We start from the raw sequence: 24,936 nt of genomic DNA, 5'->3' as shown, positions 1-24,936 counted from the left end.
CATGCCTGCTTGAGGTCCAGAGTGGGGATGTGACCCCTCAAGGTCACATGGTGGTGAAGCTAAGGCTCCCTTTCAATTCTCTTTCCATGATTGCAATCCCCCTCCCCATTTAGGTTGGGCTTACTCAGTGGCAAACATTTTTGATTGGTCTGAGACTGGGTTGCAGTCTCAGAGGGGCCACAGATTCCCTTTCTTTCCAGACCTGGGATATACGAGAGGCCTGACAAAGGACACAGCAGGATGGATGCCGAGGACACCACAGGCCTGCGACGTGGGTGAGCCATCCTGGCTGCTGTTCATGACTTCAGCCAGTTTCAAGCTGGCAGAGTCCTTTTCAGAAAGAGTCCTAAAGAGGGGAGTGTCCCTTTATTGCCAAGACTCCTCTGTTCTTCCTCTGACAAGTGACTGGCCCCACTCCCAGCTGCCAACCTTGCCCGTTCCCATTCTGGTGACTGGCTAGGAACCATCAGAGAGAGAGAAGGTGCATTTGAGTCATGAGCTCACAGCATCTGTTGTCTTTTCCTAATCAGATCCTTCTCAGTTCTGAAGTTGAAGGTTTATTAGAACAATTGGGAACGTACGCAGTACTCTCAGCTCCCAAGAGATTGGTGCCTTGTGCTCTGGAGAGAATGCCCAGTGACCACTTGCCCTCATCTAAAGCTGCCTTCTTCCTGTGGCACTGATGACTCCCAGTTCCTGGCTGTGCTGTGAGAAGGCGGCACACATTCTCTCCTCTGCAAAGTTCTTGGAGTGACCACCCTATTCTCTGGGACTCAGGCCCTTGTTGATTGTGACTGTTTTTACCTCAAGATCTGTGCATTTAATGAGCTTGGCTGTTACTTGTACACGGTTGTTATGTGCTGCTGCTCCCTGGCTAGAAAATTTGACAATTGCTTAATTTTTTGTGCTTAGTAAGTAAAAAATCAGACTTTCTACACCCTTTCATTTATGGAGCACTAGCTTTGAACTGTAAGAGAGCGACAGGTCTGGTTATCCTCAGGTTTATTTTATACAGTGACTAAATCTGAAATTTCATTCTTCCTCTTCCCTTGCTTTCCTCATATAAAGCCAGCTAACGGATTGTGGCCGAAAGATCAAATTAATTGACTTTCAGAGAGTGAAATCCAACATCTAGTACTTTCCTTTGGTAGAACAACATAGCTAAATTTTTTTAGGGGGATGCTATGTAAAATATATCATTTTAATCTTAAAATCATTTTCAGGTATAAATAGGTTATATAATAGCAAGTAAGAGCTTGGCTTTAAAATTAAATCTTTCAAAATGCAAGTTGAGTTGTCTAATTCTCATGCCTTTTAGTTAAAATAGTCACTACTGCCATTTCTGGAAATCTGTGGCCCTGAATTTCTCATAAATCCTAGACTCTTAGCATTTGGACAAAACATTTAATCATTTTCCTTCTATATCCTCACTCCTCAGCCCTAGAATCAAAATGCAGTGCTGGAGAAGAATTTGTTGATACTTATTAAGTATTCAGTAATGTTACTGTTCTGTTCCAGGAGTTTATTAGCATTTAAAGCACTGCACTTGAAATATCTTTACACCTAGTGATCATTAAAGCATAATGAAGTACCAGGGGAACCTCTTAGTGATGCTGGTCCTGAAGAAGACTATTCCCTGTAAGAGCCGAAAGGCTCCTGCCCTTTGCTGATGCCAGCCATCATGCAACCTTAAGACAAATCCTCGTATGTGGAACTGGTCCGCTACAAACCTCAGTCAGGCCACAGGTACTAAATTGTTGTTTAAGGACTTCATGTGTGGCCTATCCAAATTTTAATGATTATGTTATGACAAGATGATGGGGAACTGAAGAAACACAACCGTACAAGACCACTTAGTTTTGTTTTGCCTACACACACACACACACACACACACACACACACACACACAGGTCATATCAAATGCAAAATGAAAATGAATAAAGCAGGTCATTTCAATACTTTTTATTTGAGTGTGAAACCATATCTTGCACAACTGTACAGATAAAACTATTTCCATTTTAGCTGTAGACATGATTATCACACTGAATGGTGTGATCAAAGATTTTATTTACAGAACAATTGCTAAAACATCCGATGTCATATTTCCATTTATTTCTTACCCATAGGGTAATAGGTCCACCATAATTGCTTGGTGCTTTTTATAATACAGAAAGAAAACCTATGTTAATCTCTAACAAACCTCACAAATTGCTACAAATCTGACAGAAAAATGCCTACGAAAAAATTTTCCGAAAGTACAATACATTTTTATTTCCACACATACACAGTATAGTATAGGCTCAAAGGCACAGCTTTGAATTTTTTTTTTTTCTATCAAAGTGTCGGAAATTGTTATAGTCTTATGGAGGAACTGCAAAAGTCATTTTCACACTTGGTGCTTGGTAAGCTAATGTTTGGTCCATCCAGTTTCACAAAGGTAATACAGCAGAGCTGAGTGTGATACTCAGTGCCATAAATCCACATTCTTACAGAACTTAAACCCCCCCCCCTGCCTTTTGCTGACACTAGCCATTGTGCAAACTTAGGACAAATACTTGTGTGTAGGAGAACCAGTCCCCTACAAACCTCAATCAACTTAAGGCATACAGAACCAGCCTCTTCCTTCCCTCTAGACAGTGCTTACATTCCAAGACAATGCAGATACTGTGACTGACATGAGTGTAACGGGGAATCTAGAGTTTCCAGAAACCTCCTTTTAGCCCTGGTGCTCCAGGAACCAGTAATGACACCACCAGGAAGAAAGGATGTGTAGAACATATCTGAGGGCTGTTCATTGTACAGTAAAATGACAGATAGATGGAAAGGTGAATGCTCTTGGTAAATTATGTGCCCATCCAAGAACACAAACCAGATCTGTCTCCAGTATCTATCCTTCAAGACTAAAGAGCTTTTGTCAACAGGAAAATAAGTAGCTTACTGGGAGTGGTTGCCAACACAAAGCAAAATCATGGAACAAAGGGAAAAGGCACAGATTGGCCTGCCCGAGATAGTGCTCTATAGAAACAGTCAGGTCTGGCTTGGCTACAGGAACCCAATCTCACTGACTTTTAGTGAGTCCTGTTTCTGAACTAAAGTTTATTTATCCCACACTGAATCCCAGTCTCACGCTCATTAGGAAAATGGACGCCTAGGAATAGTCCATGAGTTATGATGTATAGAGAGAAAGTCTTCTGGGGGTGGGTATGGGTTTATTATTATTATTATTAATTATTATTAATATTAAATATGAATTCCTATGATAGCAGTCATTTAGCCCATCCTGTGGAGGCCTCTCCGTTGATGTAAGCAAAACCAGGAAAGTGTTGCATGTGCTCATACTCAGAATTCCTGCGCGTGGTCAGGGGTGTGTACATGTCACTAGAGTTTCCATACCTCGTGGAATGCACAGACGGGCTTGTGTAGCAGGTGTTGGCTGTGGGCACCTCTGGCCATCGGGGGGTGACTGGGGTAGGATGCAGTCTGGGAGTACTGCTCATCAAACACGGTTCCATCCGGGAAGTGGGGCTATTAAAAGGGTACTTGTTGAGGGGAAAGAAATTCCACAAAGTTAAAATTAGCTTGAAGTTGCATATACACAATATCAGTCATGTTCACAGTTTGTTTTAAGTTAAGATGCTGTTAATGAAAGTTGGTGGGAAGGAATGAATGAACTTCTGAAAGACTGAACCTTGGTCTAGGAAGTATCCAATAGGAGAAATGAAAAGGATTTCATAGCCAGAGTTGGGCTGGTATTCAACCAGTAATACTGACTTCATGCTCCTAATCTGGAATGTCTTGGGAAGTTAAACCCAAAAGAAGGAATAGCCCCACTGGGAATACAGGAGAGAGGGAGAGGGAGGGAGAGAGAGAGAGTGTGTGTGTGTGTGTGTGTACACGAATAACAGCATGTCCAAATAGATATGGATGGTTAGGAGTTTTATCATTAGTTTGGGAGATGTGATAGTTCCCACTCCATCAACCAAGAGAACAATACTGCCAAGTAAAACACAATGACATTATTAAAAATAGCATTTTACAGTTGAATTCAATTATGAACTGCAGCCTAGAAGCAGGCTTTTGAAGAGGAAGCAAGTCAACAGCTTCGAAGGTTATTATTAGTGCCTATCATTTAGAGAACATCTCTCTTTTTGGTTCACATTCACTGAAGTCCTGGAAGATACACAAGCAGGAAATGGTAAATTATTGGGCTTGGTGTGAATGTGAAGGAAGAAGTGAAGATAAGCCAACTGAGAGGGGAGGAAAGGGGAGCTTTTGTGCTGGTCAGAACAGGTGTTAGTAGCTCCAGGAAGAGGGGAAGCAGTTGTAGAAAGAATTAGGAATAAGAGAAGCGCCTCTGAAGTGCTGCTTCTTTTACATTCTTTTCAGTTTCCAAGACAGCTATGCAAATAAGCCCCTTTTAGTACAATCAGAGGGAAGGAAGGGGAGGAGCTCTGGGCTCCCTTTGAGAGCTCTCAGTTTGCAGGCCAGTCAACACAAAAATTTCCTTGCTGTGCTAAAGGCCACCCCAACAAGGACAGGAGCCAGTCAACAAGGATGGCAAGGGCAGCGAGTAGGGAGAGAGTGTGCGTGTGAATGTACAAATTCTTCTGCTCCCCATCTGTCTTCCCTGACAGTTGGAGAGTGGAGCCCTGAGGGATTAGGTGGGAGGCTGCCTCCTGTGAGGGAGACAGACAGGCTGAAGCCTAGACAGCCGGGAGAAGGGGTTATGACAACAGTGGCTGCTCCCTGTAGTCAAGGGGGCCAAAGGAAGCCATTTTGCCTCTGAGTTGGGAGCATGAGGGGAGCAGGGGAAGGCAGTTAGGCCCAAAGCATGCGAAGAGAACCAGCTATCTGTAGGTCAAGAAAGAGGGCTCCAACTTCCCTTAGTAAGATTTTGTCCTGCATAGGACAGCATGCCTTACATAGCAACGTGTGATCACTTCACAGCCAAAAGAACAGGTAGGAAAGAAGAAGAAGGGCATAGCTCAAGGGAGAAGGCACCAAGGGCTCTTGCCAAGGAGACTATAGACAGCATACCAAGGCTTTCATAATCCCAAATCAGATCAGAAACACTTAAGTATACCCATGTACCCAGTATGGGAATCTCCAGGATGCTGTTTGTATGGCAGCCATGGTGGACTCTCAGCAGTGGGATTCCAGCCCAGGACCCAATCTAAATCCCAAAGAGACCATAGTAAGATTGGGCCCTGCCCAAGAAAACAAGATCCCAGATATTGAACAGGTAATATTGAAAAATATTACAGGGGCCGGCCCCACGGCCGAGTGGTTAAGTTTGCACACTCCACTTCAGCGGCCCAGGGTTTCACCAGTTCGAATCCTAGGCATGGACATGGCACCGCTCCTCAGGCCATACTGAGGCAGTGTCCCACATGCCACAACTAGAAGGACCCACAACACAAAAATACACAACTATGTACCGGGGCTCTTGAGGAGAAAAAGAAAAAATAAAATCTTAAAAAAAAAAGATGGTATTAAAGAAAAAAAGAAAAATATTACAAAATGGTCTTTAATTTTTTCCAAAAATTTGGATCCCTCTCCTGATATCCTCTCAAGTAAGCCTAAATGCATGAGGCCTCACCTCATGGTAGCCTCCCTGGCACAGAGGCCTCCTCTCAGGTCCTATGGCATGCCAAGCTGGTTCCCATCTCAGGGAATTTTGTCCTACCTGTTCCTTCGGTCTAGAACACTTCTTTAGCACCCCTACCCCCAAGCTCTTTGCATGGCTGCCTTTTTATCATTCTTCAGATCTCAGTTCAGATGTCACCTCTTCAGAGAGACTTTTCTGGCTATCTTATGTCAAGAAGCTACATGCTCCCCCCTCCGCCTCTCAGGTCAGGTCATGATCCTCAGGTCAGGATCTTACCATCCTGCTTCGAGCTGTCTCCACTGGCTTATATTCATAAGCTCCTGGAAGGGCTTTGTCATGTTCACTACCATATTCCAGACATCTGAAATGATGCCTGGCACCTAGCAGGTGCTAAGTAACTATTTGGTGAATGAACACTGGGATGTTACCACTGGAAAGAACCTTAGGGATCATATAATCCAACCCTGTGTTGTACACATGAGAAAACTAGGACCCATGAGGAGAAGCACCCTGCCCAAAGTCACATGGAAAGGTTGTGTAATAGCTGGCATAAAAACCCAGTCCTGGGGTAGAGCTTTTTCTCCACATCAATCTGACTGGCCCAAACAAGGCATGACCTACCACAACTGAATTCCGCAGGAGAGGAAGACACTCCTTTTTTGGAATGTAGCCCATTAAACTTTAATCTCTGTCACTCTTCCTTTAAGCTCCCTCCTCTCCTACAGACAACAAGGTCTTCCGATTCTGACCAGGCCTCAACTTGAAGACAGAGCCTTCACTTGCTTTGGCTTGTGTAGGTAAAATGTCACAGTATGGACTTGGAGCCTCCTTCCCACAGAACCCAAGAGAGTGTGGCTTTTGTGCCTAATCAAAGACCCTAGATGCAGCTGTGCCCAGGGGTTGTGTCATAGACTCAAAAGAGTAATTGCCTGGAAATGAGACTGGCTCAAAATATCTCCAAAGTGACAATAAAATTCTGTTACCACAGAATCCGGCATGGAAAATTCTGTCCTGTTAGGTCAGCTAATTGCAAATGAGTCAGTGACTCGCTTTCCCCGTGGTGAAGAGACCATTGAAAGATGAGAGGCTGAAGTGCCCACTGCCTCGGCTTGGTGATTAACGCCACCAATGAAGCTTCTATTTAGTCTGGCAGGAGTGGCCAAGGCTGGCCCGTGGCACCCGCCTCACCTTTCACACTTTACATCCGGTTTCATGCAGGGTCCTTAAGCATGCTGGGCACAAACCCTGGGGTCCGGAGAGCTCTTGCCCAGAATAAAGGCGCTTTTTGTTGAGGGCCCATAACAGGAAGTTACCATTTTCTAGGTCAAATCACACGCTGTCGCTACTGGTGTTAAAATGGAGATAAGTCACCAGTTCTCAGCCTTTGAGAGAGGTGTGTGAGGGGTGCTTGTGGGCACATATGTGTGTGAGAGTGTGTGTGTGTGTGTGTGTGTATGCATATATAGTCAAAGATTCCGTCAAATGGCTATGGTGTAAGTCTATCTCAGCTGTCATTGACTCTGGGCCTCTTTGGAACCATATTAGGAAGTTCTATTTTGAGAAACAACTCCCCACACCAAGGGCTGACTTTCCTGCACATGGAGAGGGAAGAATGAGCCCTTTATCCCTGACCCTTACCAAATGGGCTGCTACTTGAGCAAGGGGTGAAAGGTGGCCCAGTCAGGAGCACAAACTGTTTTCCTATGAAAGGCAGCTCTCACTGCTCCACAGTTCTGCCAGTGGGCCCACCCCAGGCAGGCTTCCTCTTAGCCTCTTCTGGAAGAGGACATAGCTCCCCAAAAATCTTTGCCAGACAGTCCACATATGCTGAGCTTTTAGGGTCAGGATTAATTGAGTGAATAAATGTGAAACAGAACTCCCATGTACTAAGTCTTCAAAACGGGTTAGCTAATATTAATATTCTTCTTCTTCAAATCAGGGGATCATCATCTATTAATGACAGGAAGAGACTTAGACTAACCATCTGGTCCTACCTCTCATTTTAAGGATGAAGGAATTGAAGTCAAGAGAGGGGAAATGATCTGTTTGAGGTCACACAGCAACGTAGTACCAGAATAAGGATCCATTCATTCATTCATTTCATTGACAAGTATTTACTGAGTACCCACTAAGGGCCAAGTCTGTTCTGGGTCCTGGGAATATAATGGTCAGAAAACAAAAGGACCTGGTCCCTGCCTTCACAGAGCTAGTATAGTGAGGGAAGCAGATGGTAATTCTATAATTACACAAAATATAATAACTCTGGTATTACAAAGGATAATAATAATAATAAACAAATAGTGTTAACTATGAGCCAGGCCCTATTCTAACCTTTATTAACTCACTTAACCCTCGCAACAATCGTATGAAATAGGTACTGTAATTATCTTGATTTTTCAAATGAGGAAATTGAGGCACAGAGTTAATCAGAGGCAGAGCTGAGACTGGAACCCAGGAAGCCTGCCTCTCCAGTCAGAGAGCTTACACCACTATGACGGACTGATTTTTATTCCTTTTGGCCCAGGATGCTATCCCAAAGTGGAGCACCCTAAGCAAACTTTGTAGCAGTCACTGGGCTCTGAGATGGAGGACCCACCGGCCCTGGGGCTGGGCTGCTGGAGATTCTGTGAGAGACGTGTGCTTGGCTGGCAAGGCTGGGCCTTGGCCATACAAATGAGAAATAAAGAACAGCTTTCTAGTTGACTCTGTGTATTTCTAGCCATACAGCTTCTGGTTGATCACGGGGCTTTTGAGCTCAAGGGCCCAGTTCACATTCATGGCTGCTAACAGGGTAGAAGTTCCAGGAATGGCTGTTGAACGAGGCTCAGAAATATTTTGTAGCCATGCATTTGGTCTCATTTGTTTTCTCTTTTGGCCAGGCATGAGAAAGAAGAACCTAGGAAGGGGCAGCCGACACCATCCCTTGTTCACTTACTTTGATGTGAACAAGTGCAGCATAGTTGCCAGAACGGTGTTTTTCTGAAATAATTCAAACCTTACACTGTGAAACCTCATTCATCTGGACTCACTAATTCAGAAATTATGAGGATTCAAGCAGGGCTGGAGGTTTACCCTTGTATTACCCAGGCAGAAAGCATGTGCCATGCAAATAAGTAGTATAAACAAGGGCACATACATACTCTATTTCAAGAAACAAATGACTTCACATTATTTTGAGCACATAAATGCTGGGATGCATGCAATTACTGCACTTGACAGATGTGTTGTATCAGTTCTTTAGGGCAAGCCTGGCAGGCATTTATTTGCAGAAGTTAGTTTCAGTTACTCTTGTGCTGATGACCAGTTCCATTCTTTAACCATATTCTACGATTGCGGTCTTTCTTTAGTTCAGACTGCTCTTTCCCGCAGTGAGTCTGATGTAATGAAGTGTGATATTCAGTACTCGGGATTGGAACAGCTTGAACTCTGCTCTGGAAAGCTAAAACTGATTAGCCCTGCAGTGGATTTTCCCCTAAATGCTCAACCTTAAATCAAAGTCCCAGGAAAGGAAAGAAAGAAAGAATCTTGGGAGTGTGATTCTTCTCTTTGGTAACTGAGAGTAGCTGCGGTAACCTCTTGAAATTTCCTCCACCCTCCCAAACACACCCAGTGTGTCGCGTTCAGCACCCTGGCTTGGGGCCGGAGGTGGAGAATTTGCATTTGAGTCTGCTTTGTCACTTGCTGGACACATGACCTGAGGCAAATGACCTCCTGAGGCTCTTTCCTCATCTTTAATAACTGGAGAAAAAGGCCTTCTTGCCAAGGTTACTATGAGAATTAAGTGATTCTGTGTATGTGCATGTGTCTAAAACAGTGCTTGATGCATACATGTTAATAAAAAACAAAACAAAGGATTCTTTGTCTTTGACAGTACCTTCCTCAGGAGAAGCGCTGACCTCACCCATCCACCTGGGCAGAGAAGTGATATCATTAACTTCTCCCCACCCCACCGTACAAATCGAGACTCAGGCTTAACCATAAAGTGCAGAGTGTGACTGTGCGGTGGGGGTCAGAGGGTGTCAAAAGGCCTTGTCTAAGAGCCACAGGGCACAGTGTGAAGAGTCTGCCGGGACCCTGTCACCTCTCACACCTGCTCTGGATTCAAAGGGCTCCAACGTGGGTTTTCATTTAGTGCTTGGCCCTTCGATTAAGACTAGCTATTCAATGACAGTGCTGCAGAGGGGGCCTGTTGTTTCCAGAGTAGATGCTGCAGACCTATCTTTGATCGCCAGGACCACATGGGCCTTTAGGAGACCTTGGCTTCTTTTTATGGCCATGGCTTTAAAAATATCACCCCAGAAAAACCAGCTCCAGAAATATCATGAGGAGGGGTGAGGGAGTGAAGAAAGAAGGAAGATAATGTTGGGAGTTGTGGCTTGGGATTTTGATTTATCTTGCCAGTGTTGCCTAGGCTAGTGTCTCCTACTGGAGCGTGAGCTCTCCAACAGCAGGCACCTTCTGTCCCATTCGCCACTGCATTTATTCTCAAAGGCTAGAGCAGTGCTTGCCACATAGTAGGCACCCAACAATCGTTTGTGGAATGAATGAATGAATGAATGAATGAGCTGCTTAGACTATGTTAAGTGTGACCCAGTCTATGGCAGCAGCTAGGCAGTCATTTAATGGATCACGGTGAGGAGCACAGACTCTGCTCCCAAGAGAAGCAGTACCTCAGGAGCTGGCATCTCTGTGTGACGCAGTTGGAGACCTATAATGAATGCCCCAGGTGATGATTTAGTGGAATCAACTCCTTGGCTTGTCTGGGGATTATACCAGGGCTCCCCTTGGTACTGCAGATGGAAATCAAAACAGACGCCTGTTTGCCCTGAGTGCCCGTGTATTGTGGATACATTCTCCTCAGTGCCCTCCCTCAGAGGCAAGTCTGTGTGCTGACAGCTGATGTAATTGCGGCCTCCACCCTAGCTCAAGTCCTGCCATTTCTGTTTCAGACTCCTGCAAGTGCTTCATAGCAGAGCTCCCTGCCTCTCCCAGTCCGCTTTCTAGTTCAGCCTAGGAGTGCTTCGAGAGCTCTCTTTCTAAAGCATAGCTTTCATCTTGCCTCTCCCTGGCTCCTACACCTACTGTGGCTCCCACACCTGCAGAATGGAGTGAGCGTCCTCGGGACACCACACTTGTTTATGCTGACCTCACCTCCTGTTTACTTATCTGTTCAATACACACTGAGTGAATGCTGACATATGAGAGGTGACAGAGGCTGGTGCTTGAGAGCTGGCCAGCCGGGGTCACACTGCCTGGGTTCAAATCCTCAGGCAAGTTACTCTCACTTCCTTTTCTGCGAGGGTCACCATGAGGCTGTGTAAAGTGCTCAGCACAGTGCCAGTATTCAGTAAAAGTCAACTCTTCTTTTTGATAGGTGCCATGGCCTATGACCTGAGGATAGTAGACTTAATTTTGGCCTTTCGGGAGCTTTGGGGTCCCCTGCAGGAGTCAGGGAAGTCAGTGATGATAACAAGGTGTGATCAGTGTTACCAATAGAGGAAATCCCAGGGTGCTATGCGAATACAGAGGAGTGGCACCTAATAAGGTCCTGGAGGAAGGAAGGGGGTAGTGTCAGGAAATGCCACAAAGACAGTGAGATGCTTGTCTTGAACAAGAAGCAGAAGAGGTTGGGGAAGAGAATCCTCAGCCTGAGGGAACAGTATCTGCAAAGACATAGGGGAATGCGTGCAGGTTGGCATGGCTGGAGCAAAGATGGGGGGCAGGGGCTGGCAGGCCAGAAAGGCAGGCAAAGGCCAGATGGTAATGAGTCTTGAGAGACGTGCTAAGGAATTGAACTTGACTCTGAAAGCAATGACATGTGAAAGAGGGAGAGTGTTATGGCCAGTTGGGTTTTTTCCAAAAGATTCCTCTAGCTTCAGTGTAGGGAATGGACCAGAGTTGTTTAGTGACACAGAGACAGATAGAAAGGCTTCTGTCATCATCTAGGTTAGAGAAAGACCTGAACCAAGGCAAGGACAGGCATTGAGGATGCAGACTTGAATGGAATTGATGACCAGTTATGTCAAGGCCAGTGCACAGGAAGGTGTCTAAGACAAGGAGAGTGCCTGACACTGATGTTATATGTGCAACCACAATTTCCATTCACCACTGGCCACAGAGGGTCAATTTGGTTTGTTAGACAGTGAAGAGCTAAAGGAAATGTGTGGCCTGAGAACGATCTGACAAAGGGTCCACTTCAGGAAGATTCTTCTGGTAAGCTTACATGTGTGGGCTGGACTGAAAGGGAAGAGACAAGGAAGATCGAGAGACCAGTTGGAATGATGCCGAGTTAATAGTCCTGATAGGACTTCATGAGGGTTTGCACCAGGAGAAGGGTGATGCGAAAGGAGACAAAAGGTCCAATCTGAGCCTGAAAAAGGGCAGCAGACGTTGCAGCTGATTGGATCCTGGGATTGGAGAGGTCAAAGAGAAGACGGAACTAAAGACAATGGGTCAGCACCCACACGTGTCAGAGAAAGTGGAGCATGAATGCTGGTTGAACACCCACTGTGGGCAGCCACCAGAGGGTAGAAATGGCACTCAGGAAAAGACCATCCTTTCCCTGGTAACACACAAGTGCATGCACAGTATACAGAAGGTACTTACTAATTGTGTTAAATTGACTAGACCTGCCACCAAGCATACCAAGGCCTGGGCAAGCAAGCAGGACCACCAACTCACCTGCGCAGAGCTCCTGTGGTAAGGGGAGTAGTGGAGTGGGCCAGAGATGGCTGTGTCGTGAGGGAGGGCCGGGTACTGGCTCTGCATCGGGGGAGGATGCTGGTTGCCATAGCTCCCGTAGTTATAGCTTCCCGTGTATCTGAAACGCATTAAGCACAGTGAATATTGTGAATAATAGCAGGGAGAACCAATCAGGTTGACACCTTTAAAAATCAACCTCACCTCTCCTTTTTCCTTTTTGTTCTTTTCTTTCTTTTTTTCCCACTTTTCTTCTTTTGGATTCTTACCATTTCCACTCTGTGGCTCTGTTGTACTAAGTTTAAACTCCCAGGTTGATTTTTCTTCTCCCCTCAGCACACCTCCCTTACCACCCAGTGAGCGCTCAGGGAACGAAGGCCAGCCCTGAGCAAAACGTAATTAGTGATGGAAATCTCTACTCCTGTTGTGTTAAAAAGCCTCATATTAGAGCCTGAAGTCAAACAGGAAAAAAGAAGAAACTACTTTGCAATTTATGTTTTTATATTTTTCAGACCTCTGCTTCCCCATGACGGGGAAGGATGTGGCATGTTTCTGGGAGCTCTCTCCTGGGGGAAAACACCATGGCACAGTCAACCAGGCATCAGAGACCCAGGTTCTAAGCCTGGCTCCACCACTTTCTAGCTGTGGGATCATGGGCTACTCACAAGCTCATTTCTCCCATCGGTAAAAGTGCTGCACGCGGTTATTCTGAGGGTCAGATATGTGAGGACGCTCTATGAAAGACAAAGTCCTCTGAAGACATAGGATATTATTATCACTGTTCTTAATAACATCCTTACAGCGAAGCTGCTGACACGAGACCATGTGGGTGTCTATTCTGCTGTTCCTGCAGAATCAAAAAACTCTCAAACAGTTTTCACAGTCTATTCCAAAAGTGTGAAATAATAGTCTAGGAGGCCCCCTGAGGAAATAATGGCTGCCCCATTGACTGGTCGGGGCACCTGAACCTATGAAAATAACGCCAAGTAAACCAGCAGCTGGGCCTGCGCACACCCTCAGGGGCGCCGCCTGGCTGCGTTACCCTGGGCCACTGCGTGGAGGGGACTTTGGAAGCCCTCTTCCTCCCCCATAGCTGGCCTGATGAAACCTGGCCTGGGGGCTCACTGCACCCACACAGCAGTCTCTCGCCTTCTGGGGAATAAAGGCCCCTTTTAACATCATCAGTGTTTTTCAGATCACTGCACATTAAATAATATGAGATTAGTTTCTTTCGATAAAGACAAAGCATAATGGCAAAAAGCTACTATGATTCAGGTAACGCTTTTAAATGGATTAGTAGTTTATTCGTCACAGCAACATCACTATATAGATTTGAAAAAATATGGGCAAAATGAATGATTTCTTTATTCAGGGTCCAAAGCACCACTGGAACCCACCGGGATTCCCTGGACCCCGTTAATAACTGCTGCCCTCCAGCGACCTCCCACCCTCAGGTGGGGAAGTGCTCCTCTAATCGAGTCATAAAAGACGCAGCCCTACCATGAAGCTTTATAAGGCGACAAAGGGCACAAAGAGCCACCTGGGGCACTGCTGAATGGGAGGGAAGAACAGGCCTCTGAGGCAGAAAGATGCTCAGTCTGGGCCCCATGTTTACCAGCTGTGTGACCTTGGGGGGTTGCTAGCACCTACCTCACCTGGTTGTTGTGGGGACATGAGACAGTTATACACGGTGCAGTGCTGAGCACACTGCGAGGACTCAACAAAGAGTGGTGCTCTGCCTGTTCTTTGAGAAAACAACCGCTAAGTAAACCCTGCTTTTTAAAATCAAACGTAAAAGTAAGGCAACATCCCAGAAAAGTCACCTACCCGTGCTCCTCTCTGTGGGGATAAACTGGTATCCTGTGTGTGACGGAGGAAGAAGGCACATGAGTACTCCTCATACAGGGCAGCTGTTGGGAGTTGTCAGCTGGGGACCCTGCCGTTGTCACTGTGTATGTAAGAGACCATGTATATGACTGCATCGCTCCTGCAGAGACAAATTAAGATGCATCAGTCACTAACACAGTTCTTGCATCTGCTTTTCTCCCTTAGAGCACTTTAGTGGCTTCTCATTGCTCTCAAGCTGAAAGCCAAAATCTTTTACAAAGCATGTGTCTCTGTCCCTGCCGACCTCACCAGAAGTAGCCTCTGCCCACTGCTGTTCTATCTGATCCAATCACAGTATCTTTCTTTCATTTTTTCCAGAGTACCCATGATTCCTAGCACCACAGGGCCTTTGCACATGCAGTTTCTACTGCCTAGAACCGTCACTTTTCCCTGAGTACTCACTCTTTCTTCATATCTCAATACAGAGAAGCTGTCTCGTAACCCCTGACTAAGTCAGATCCCATGCTGCACTACAGTCCTTCATGGTGCCTACCACAATTTGTGATCTTATACTCATTAATGAATGTGATTTAGTTAATGCCTACTCCCCCCAACACCACCACCAGACTGTAAGCTCCATGAGGGTAGGGGCCTTGTCATTTTGCCCACTATTAGATCCTGGTGCTTAGCACAGAGCCCGGTGGCCACAAGACTTTCAATACAAATTTTAAAAGGGAGAAAAGGGAAAGGAAAGATGGGAAGAAGGAGAAAGAGGGAAGGAAGGAGAGAGGACAAAAGAAAGCTCAGGGTAATGTGGCTCAGACAGGTCCAGCAAAATAACTTTTCCACGCTCAGCTCAACAGGTGTTAAGGATCCAACAAACTGCTTTAAGCAAACATAAGTAGATTATTGGGCTCTGCCTGCCCAGGTCTTTTTGAAGATTATTAGACAGTGACCTTAACAGTGACCTATTCCATACATATTATTAATTCCCTTAATTTACTTTTTAATTGGATACCTTGAAAGTGCTGGGACTTTCAAGAGGACTGGGAAAAGAAACTGACAAAATTTAAAAGCTTCAAGATGCTTAAGAATTTTATGAGATGGTTAGAATTTTTTAAAAATGGTAATTTAAGAAATCTCTAATAGTGCTAATTAAATTACCAACTTAATTTCTGGTAAGTTTGAGAATATTGACATAGTGGAGATAATTAAACTATTTTAGAAGGCAGAGGAAATAGGACTCAACACCCCCCTGTAGGCACATGGAAAACTGAAGAATTGGTTAAGGGAGGCCATTTTTAAGGTGCAGTAAAAGAGAAAACTTGGTTCTCCATTCCTCTATTTTCTGCAGCAGACCGTTTTTATCTTAAAATTCTGCTGGGAAGATAAAGATATTCATCTAAAAAATTCAGTCCATTCCATCCCAAGGACTTTGCAAATAGCACACAAGTAGCTGCATTGATATGGAGTAGCAGGGGGAAGTGAAAAGTTGGTGGATCAGCACTGTGCCAATGATCTGACAGAGACTCGGTGAGGAATACCCTTAAAGGGAGGTGACAGTGGAATCCTATTTTAAATACCTTTGCTTATTATTCAAAGAACTCTGTATTGAACCCTTTTGTAAACTGGAGAATCTTTTGGAATGCAAATAATGTCCTTTTTTTTTAATAAAGTGCCAGCGATTCATTCCAAGAGCATGAAAGGAGACACTATTTACCGAGCATCTAATATAGGCCAGGCACCATGCTAAGTGCTTTACAGCTACTCTTAAAAGAAATATTATCCCCACTTCATAGATGAGGAAGCCAAGAGTTAAATCTAATAGAATTTAAGGGAGTGGTTAGGAATACAGAAGATTCAAGAAGATAATGTGACAGTGGGAGTGAAAGAAGAAATTACCATAAAATTGGAGCAAAAAGTGCAATCAGGAATGAGGCAAATACTCTGAAGGTCCAAATTCTTCCTACTGGTGGGCCTTAAACTTGGCTCAGAGTTTTCCAGGAGCCAATGCTAAAAGGGAAACCTGACAAGTTAGGAGCCATAAGATAGTAAACAAATTGCTCAGGGGTATACTGTCCTTGGAATTAAGATCAAACAGGAATTTCTTTCAGATGTCCTCACAGAGAGGCAACTGTGGATATTCACCAGTGTCCTCAACAACACCGTTACAATGGCCTCTGCGTCTGGATTCTTAGGACTGTTCCTTATGTCACACTAATCGCAGGCTAGTGGCGTCACATAAAAGTCCAGTTCAGGAAAACTTAGAATGTTAAATAACTTGCCCAGGGTCCCACAGTGAGTGGGTGGCCCAGTGGGGCTCTGAACCCCAGTCTGCCACACACCTTCCACTCTGTCTACCATAATGTCTCTTTGCTCTGGGTTCCAGTTCTGCCATGTCCTGGCTGTAAGATCTTGGGCAAGCCTCTTAAACTTTATGAGCCTTTCTTTCATATTTGTAAAGTAGGGATACTAGTGTCTGTCCTGCAGGACTATTGTGAGGATTAACTGAGATAACATATGTCAAAGAGCCTGGCACGTGGTAGGCTTTCAATGATATTCAGGCACGCTTCATTATGAATTCAGGTGTTCTTAAAGTAGAAATTTCAGTAGAAAATTCATGCTTTCTTTCTTTTTTTTAAAGAGTTTACTTTTTTCCTTTTTCTCCCCAAAGCCCCCAGGTACATAGTTGTATATTCTTCGTTGTGGGTCCTTCTAGTTGTGGCATGTAGGATGCCACCTCAGCGTGGCTTGATGAGCAGTGCCATGTCGGCGCCCAGGATTCAAACCGATGAAACCCTGGGCTGCCGCAGCGGAGCGCGCAAACTTAACCACTCGGCCACGGGGCCAGCCCCAGAAAATTCATGCTTTCTTAAAGTAGAAGTTTCTATACTTCCCCTTTCAGAGTCCAAGGAAGACAAGTTTCTTGGGTCAGATTCTGTTACCAGGATTGAAACGTTTGAATAGCAACAGTAATTTGACTAATTACAGCAAACTACTACATATGTTTTTCTGTAAAATCACAGGTCTCCTTATCCACCAGTACGGCTTAAAAGTACCTTTCTGGTTTGCACATCGACACCTTGTTTTCCTCCCCAAAGATAATGACTTTAGCAGGCTGTGTGTAGGCATCATTTATAATAACTGCAAGAAGACTGGAAGGAAAAACCCCCAAAATGACCATGTTCCAGATGATGGGATTATGTGTGATTTCCCTCCTCTATATTTTGAACTTCATATGAAATTATATTACTGTTATAATTTTTAAAAATACCCTTTTTATTAAACAAGTTATCTCTCTTGGTGGTGGGATTGAGTGTGGTTTAAAAATTTTTTTCTTTGTTTTGCTTATCTGTATTTTTCTATAATGAATGTGTATTGCCTCTGTGAAAAGAAAAACGTTATTAAAATATATTAAACAAATTTTACAATTGGAAATGGAATTGGAGGCGGGGGTGGGAAGTTTGGGAGAACAATAAACCAGCCACAGCAAGCAAGTAATTAACCCTTGAAGCCCCTGGGACCTCAGGAGAGCACAGTGAGGTCAGTGGGTTTTTAAAAGGGGCAGCTAAGGAAGCCAAAGGATTTTCTTTTTTTTTTTTTCTTCCCAAGCAGTAGGAAGACACAGTGATAATAGCCATCACCTGAGAGAATGCAGCAGAAGTTACTTTTGTGTGAGCTCCTGGAGCACAGCAACTGTTCCTTATTCATCTCTGTATCCCCAACAGAGGGTCTGCCAAATAGTAGGTGTTCAGTAAATTTTTGTTCCATTGAATTTGTTGTTGAAGGAGTAAATGCTGCTAGAAATAGACGTTATCAAACAAAAAGCTAGTGAAACTCTTGGAAAAATGGGCTCCTGTGGTCTGGGAAACAAAACCCCTAAATGGCCATGTGCCAGCAATCTAACAGATCCACTCAGGCAGGCTTAAGCAGATTAACACCTACTGGCTTGGGTGAGAAACCCTTTTTGCCTGGGGAGCAGAAAAGAACACCCCTTGCATACCCTTTCCTACCAGTGGGACCTCCAGTGAGAACTGCTGCTGCTTTTTTTTTTAAGGAAACTAATAAAAGAAAATCTGTGCAGTTAACAGTTTGTGCTTAATTTTTAAGACAGCTCTAATGCTTTTTATTTGTTGGTAAAACAATAACTAACTTTCCCTTTTTGTCTAGTTCCCATATCTTTCTCTTATTCTCCCCTCCCCATTCCCTTATCCCTAATTAAAAGTCTGAGGATAGTGGTGAAACCGCCTGATCTTTGAGAATCCTGTAAAGATCCTACAGGATTTGAGAATCCTATAAAGATAAGTTGTTGTTCACATTATAGTACTGAATCCTCTAGAAAGGAACATTTTCTTTCTTTCGCATCCCCAACAAAACATTCTTCTTCCCCAGGTTGTTTTTTTTTTTCCTTTTTCTTTTAAGGGGTTTTAAACACAGGACAGGGAGGGTGCTTGAAATATTATAGGCAATGAATAATGATTTGTTGAATGAATGAATGAATGATCTTCTGCCATAACCCAGACTTCGTGCTAGTTTTTCTTATACATTGATTCATTGAATCTTCACAACAACCTTTAGAGTTAGGTAGTTATTACCTCCTTTTTCAGGTGAGAAAATTGAGGCCCAAGACTTGGTCAGGTTAAGTGGCAGAGTTCAGATTTGCACCCACATCTGCCCACCAGCAAAGCCGTTCCACAACAATTGCTTCTTACACTTGAATGTGCATTTGAATCACTGGAGATCTTGTTAAAAGGAAGATTCTGATTCAGTAGGTTGGGAGTTGAGCCAGAGATTCTGCATTTACAACAAGCTTCTAAATGATGATGATGCTGTTGGTCCATGAACCACACTTTTGAGTAGCAAGGCTCTATGATACGCTGTCTCCCGTCATGCATCCTGCATGTTGAGGGCCATTGAAAATCAGTAGTTGTGAGATTCTGGTACAGACTTGTGAACATTTGGACTGCTTCCTAGTCTGCCTGGCCATACCTTCCTTCAGATCTTGGACTAAATCACTTGAACCTCTTTCCCACTAGGATTCTATGAACCGTGACAGATGTTGCTTAGGTTTTGAGCTAACCTAAGTCTTTGTTAGTACCTTCCTGATAAATAGGCTCCTTTAAATACGTCTAGATTCTAGAGCTGCCCTGCCCATGTGATAGCCAGTATAAATTTAAAATAAGTAAAACTAAATACAATTAAAAATTCAATTCCTTAGTTGTACTTAGCCACATTTCAAGTGCTCAGTATCCACAAGTGACTATTTCTACCATTTTGGGCAGCTCACATTAAAAACAAGAACAAAAATGTTTCCATTATTGCAGAAAGTTCTATTTGAACAGTGTTGCTTGACAGTGTTTGATATTAAACAAACATTTCCAGTAACTTTCAAGCCTGAGATAGGGAAAGGTTTCATATATGTATACATCCCCCACTGGCTATCATCTATCCTCAAGGTAGTTGTGCTTAAGGAGATACCTGAAGTTGAAAACCTCTTGACCAATAGTTTACCCAAGTTACACTTTACCAATACTTCCATGGCCAAAATCTGATTGACAGAACTCACCAGGGGCAGCAAAAGACTCAGTTCCCAGAGAGAGATATTGATTCCTGATCTGGCCCCTGCCTACCTCTGCAACATCCTCTCCTGCCACCCTCCCCGTCATTTGTATACGCTGGTCAGTCCTCACTCTGCCAGGCTCTTCTCTGCCTCAGGCCTGTGCACGCGCTGTTGCCCACTACCTAAAATGTTCTTTTCCGCTTCCCAACACTTATGTGGCTGGTTCCTTATGGTACTTCAGGTCACAGATAAACATCACCTCCTCAGAGAGGCCTTCTCTGACCACCATCTAAGGTGGGTCCCCCTTTTACACTATTGCATAGCACACTGTTATTTTCACTCATAGCACTTAGAACTATTTGAAATTCTATATTTACATGGTGGTTTCCTTCTTTATTGACTCCTTTACCCACCAGAATGTAAGTATCATGAGGGTAGCAACTATGCCTATTTTTTTCACTTTTGTACCCCTAGGACATGGCACAGACTAGACACAGTATACATATTTACTGAATGAATGAACGAACAAATGAAGGAATGAGCGAATCCAAAGGTCCCAACACCAAGCCAAGACCTTGATGGTATGAAGACAAGAGCAGATTCAACAATTTATTTTCAATCCCAGTTTATATTTCCTAATGCCATTCCTTTAAAGAAAAGGAAGCAGCAGGGGTGGAGGAGGAGGAATTCACTGGCAGTGACAACTCTGAGATTCTGTCCATGAGTCATCACAGGCTCTGTGGAAGGGCCGCAGTGTCCACCATATCCCACTCACTTTAGCTGCCCTCGGGATAACTGAGCTTTTGTTACTTGGGAAGACTAGGGGCCAGTTATCTTTGTTACATCCTCAACTCATGTAGAGAAAACGCAGCTGGGCAGGCCAGATGTTCTACAGTTAGGGCCATTTATGAGGAATTTGCCTTTATTTCTTTAGGCATCCTAGCATCTCAGTGATTTAATTTGCTAGTTTTGTGTTGCAGGGAACCCATGGTGGGAAGTTGAAAACATGAGTTTAATAGTTAACTTTTATTGTCATTGCTGAAGGAGGGGATACTTAAAATGACATCATAAATGAGGTCTTAGAACCTTTCCATGGCCTGACCCAGAGAGAGTGGGAACTTAACATTTTGCTTTAAATGACATTAAAGAATTGTGGCCCAATGTCATGTTAAGTGGGCTGCTCAGTTTGGTACCACCTCCCATGCTCCTGAGGAGGAAAAGAGCCAGCTTTCCTAAAGGCTTCTGAACTTTGCTGGGCCATCAGGGAGGTGGCAAGCCCACAAAGTTAGCGAAAAGTGGATAATTGGGCTAGATTTTACCTTGTGGAAACCTGTTGAGATGAAATCCTTTAACCAGTCTCTTATCATGGTGTTGCCATAGACTTTAACAAACCCAATCAGAATTGGCCATGCATTGGGTTCAATTTTGGGTGCCTGATATTCCTTTCCTTTCACTTTCTTTTACCCCCCTTTTTAAAAACAACTAAATACAGTCTTAAGAAAATATATTTAGAAATACATATAGGTATGGACACAGGACTACATATAGACGTAGACAAGAAGAGTGGCTGTTTTCCTAGTGAGTCATAACTCATTATCTATACTACTTTGTATTCACTAGTCCTTGTATCAAAGGATGCCAGAAGGTTATGCGCAACAAACTAATTTTCTCTCTGTGCTCACCAAGCAGACATAATACTGTTCTATTTTTCACGGCTGAAAAATGGGGAAGTGTCCATCAAAAGTGAGACACTGATATGTGGATCAGTGTCAGATACCTGATTGGCCTTTACTCTCAATAAGTCAAACTTGATAATATGTTCATCATCTGAGCAGTGATATTCAGAGCATGCTAGAAACCCAACAAAATAACTAGATAATGTAAAATTTTATTTAAGGTGTTCATAAACTGTTTTAGCCAAGAGGTGTTTTGTTTCATTTAATTTTCCCCCAATTCTTTATTTCTTGCTTCCTGGTTTGGGTTTGGTTTTGCTTTTTGTCTTTTTAATTGTTAACCACTTCAGAGACCTTTTTGGAAAGTAATGGTGTATAAATCAAGCAGTAATTTTAAGACAGAAATAAAAATTAAGTGGGCATGAGAAACATATGCTAACTTTTTTAAAAAAGAAACATGGCAAATGCATTTTATAAGATTTACAGTAATTGCTTTGCAATTTACAGAAGTGTTCAATGAAAAATTGCACAAATCCCAAAATTCAAGAAGCCTACCTTAATAGATTTCCTAATATTTAGGTGTATATCATAGATAAATAATTTGTCCTTTATAGTGTAATATCTATAAAACCATATATGTTGTTAGGAAATTATCTTTATGTTTCCTCCAAGACCATGGCCCACAATACATGCCAAGATTCAGTCTAATTTAGCAATGGAGTATTTCAAAAGTGGTACTTGAGAAAAATATTACACATAGTTTTATATAGGATGACATTTTTAATGCCCTCTGGAGATATCTGAGAACAAAGCTGGAATGTGCCAAAATCTTCAAAGGTTACAATCATCTGAAAAGAACCTGTTTCACATTTGTATTTCTACGAAGCTACTTTTATGACTCTTGAACACATTGCGCAGAAATCTGAACACATTTATGATATTCCTGTGGCTTTGACTATCACACCCGCCATACCTTGAGGCCTCCAAATTGCTCCGAAGAAAGCCAGGCATACTCACTAGCTGGATGATAGTCGTGAAGAGATCCTAGACACCTTTCCTTCACATTCTTCCTGTATCCTTATTTCCTTAGTCTCCTTGTTTGATATGTTGCTACACTACAAGAAAGGTTCCACTCAAATTGTTTCTGCTTCATAATGCAGAACTGTTTTATTTACATAATTTCTCTGTTTGTTTTAGAAGTAAGCATATTATCACTAACTGACTTGCGTGTGTGTCTCCCGGGACGGTGGTGGGGGTATGCAGGCAGCTATATGGCTCCTGGCTGCCCTTACTGCCCTCATTCCTTCCTGAGTGAGGCAGGGCACTCGGGATGGCTGCCCCCTAATTCCAGCCTTGAAAGGACCCCTGAGCAGCTGAAGAGCTGTGAACAGTGTTCAAGTTCTCTTCCCTGTTTATTTTCAGTGAATAAAGTTGTTCTTTTCTCTACAACTCCTCTTCCCAAGCCTTCAAAGCAGGAACTACAACAACTCACTAGGGAAGGAAAATGGGAGGGAGATGGGAGGAAGTCATGGTCTTCCTCCTTAAAGTAGAAAACAAAACATGATTCGAGGTGCATCTCTGTAAACAAATAGAGTGATGCTCAAATCTAAACTTCCACTGAGGAGGAGGACCCTCTCTAGCTATGTACCCAAAGTGAAATCAAAGTTTCATCTGCTGCCAGTTACTGACAACCCTATTTCTCAGTATTCTGAAGAATCCAGTCTCCCTGACTAAGGGCCACTGAGTTTGTTGGCAAGTGTCCGCCCCTGGCAAAGTTCAAAAGAGGGCAGGCACCTTACAGGCTCTTAAGCGTCTGCTCATTCCCTCTCTGAGTAGCTCTAGTTCTGGAGAAAGAGGAAACTTTGGGGAAGGAATTGATAAAAAGACTCCTAGGATATATACTTTAAGTTCCCTGAAAATGGCATGCTTTCTCTTGCCTCCAGGCCTTTGTACTACTTACTTCCTCTGCCTGGATTACATTTTCTCTCATTATTCAGTCTGCTCAGACTCTTCAGATATAGGTTGGAGGTCCCTTTTTGTGCTCCCCTAACATCCTGGCCCTTCTCCTAATAGCACTCATACATTATCCTGTAACTACTGCTTGTTCATCAGAACCCTAGCCTCTAAACCATAAACTCCCAAGGGGCAGGGCCCATGATTCTCTTGTTCATAACACCAGCTGTCAGAAGGTTTAGCACAGAGAAGTCACTTGAGAAATATTTATTGGATAAATGGATAAATGGATGGACGTGTGAGTGAGTGAATGGATGAAAGACAACATCCTAAATAGGACAATCTCATCCTATTTGGTCTTTAAAGAGTATAATTTAGTTCCCGGTCTATTCTGAAAATAGTCCTATTCTAAGTAGAGCTGGGATATAAGCCCACGCTATGAGGGTCTGGGGGATGACTCCAACCTGGAGGGTGAGGAAAATGTCAAAGAAGACGAGCAGGATTTTATGAGAGGGTAGAAGGAGGATAGTCCTGGAGGTGGAAGAGAACAAGAAGCGGTTTGGAGAAGAGTGCTTTAAGGCTGTAGTGTGAGGCAGTGGGCTCTCTGCCCCAGCACTTTGAGGAGGCACAAGCTTCGGGACAGTTAGCCCAATGGGCAGTGTGAAAGTGGACAGACAAGAGTCTGGAGGCAGGTAACCAGCTGGAGAGTCACTGTAGATGTCTACGAGGGGTGGGGAAGAAGGCCTGAACCACAAGGCAGTAGTGGGACGGGAAGGAGTGGGTCAGCCAAGATTTGTGTTAGAACAACTAGACTTGGGAGGTGTGGTAGAGAATGCTAGCTGTCTCCCCAAAATCTGTTCCCCATTCCCTACCTGGGGACATGCCATCCTACATTTCCCAGCCTCTCTTTGCAGTTACTTGAAGCCATGTGACTAAGTCCTCGTTGATGGAATATAGGTAGAAGTGGCGTGTGCCATTTCAGGCCAGCTTTTAAGAGAGTGGAGTCCCCTCCTCCATACCCACTTTCCATTTCGGTCAGCTGGTTGCAGACTTGACAGAGCCCTGAGGCAGTTGTCCTCAAACAAGTGAGTGTCAGGATCACCTGAAGGCTTGTCAAGCAAATCACTGGGCCCACCCCTAGAGTTTCTGATTCAGTAGGTCTGTGATGGGACCTGATACTGAGCATTTCTAACAAGTTCCCAGGAGAAGCTGATACTGCTGGTCCATGGACCACACTTTGAGAACCACTGCCCTTGGGTATGGTGAAGGCCAGTATTGAAAGAACACGTGTTTCCAAATAGTTGCATTAAAGAGAGCCTCCTCTCGGACCTAAACACCCTGCCAGGGCTGTTTGCAAGAATGAAATAGATTTCTACTGTGTTAACTCCATACATCTTTGGATCTATTTGTTACAGCAGCTTAGCCTATCTTAACTAATACAGGAGTTGAGGGAGAGGAAGGATTTGAGGCTGACTCCCAGGTTTGATGCTTGGGTAATTGGGAGGATAGTAGAGCAGGTTTAGATGGAAAGATTATGAATTACTTATCACAGCCCTCCACACCACAAAGACTGGTCTTTTCACCTGCCCCACCCCACTCAGGGCCCACCCAGCAGA

General features: G+C 43.9%; 1 protein-coding gene across 2 annotated transcripts in view; it reads right to left on the bottom strand.

The window, feature by feature from the left end:
* Positions 1-1,948: 1,948 nt before the first annotated feature.
* The window catches only part of RFX4 (regulatory factor X4), a 160,752-nt gene continuing 137,764 nt past the window's right edge, over positions 1,949-24,936 (bottom strand). For both annotated transcript variants that reach the window (XM_014865835.3, XM_070507197.1), the window contains exons 16-18: positions 14,135-14,294; positions 12,290-12,428; positions 1,949-3,539 (exon numbers count right to left, since the gene is read on the bottom strand). In XM_014865835.3, coding sequence (XP_014721321.1) covers positions 3,267-3,539; positions 12,290-12,428; positions 14,135-14,294 — 572 coding nt within the window. In that variant the 3' untranslated portion in view covers positions 1,949-3,266. The remainder of the gene's footprint in view (positions 3,540-12,289; positions 12,429-14,134; positions 14,295-24,936) is intronic.

This window comes from Equus asinus, chromosome 4 (genome assembly GCF_041296235.1).
Source record: "Equus asinus isolate D_3611 breed Donkey chromosome 4, EquAss-T2T_v2, whole genome shotgun sequence".
Lineage (NCBI taxonomy): Eukaryota > Metazoa > Chordata > Mammalia > Perissodactyla > Equidae > Equus > Equus asinus.
This window is presented reverse-complemented; position numbering and strand designations above follow the sequence as displayed.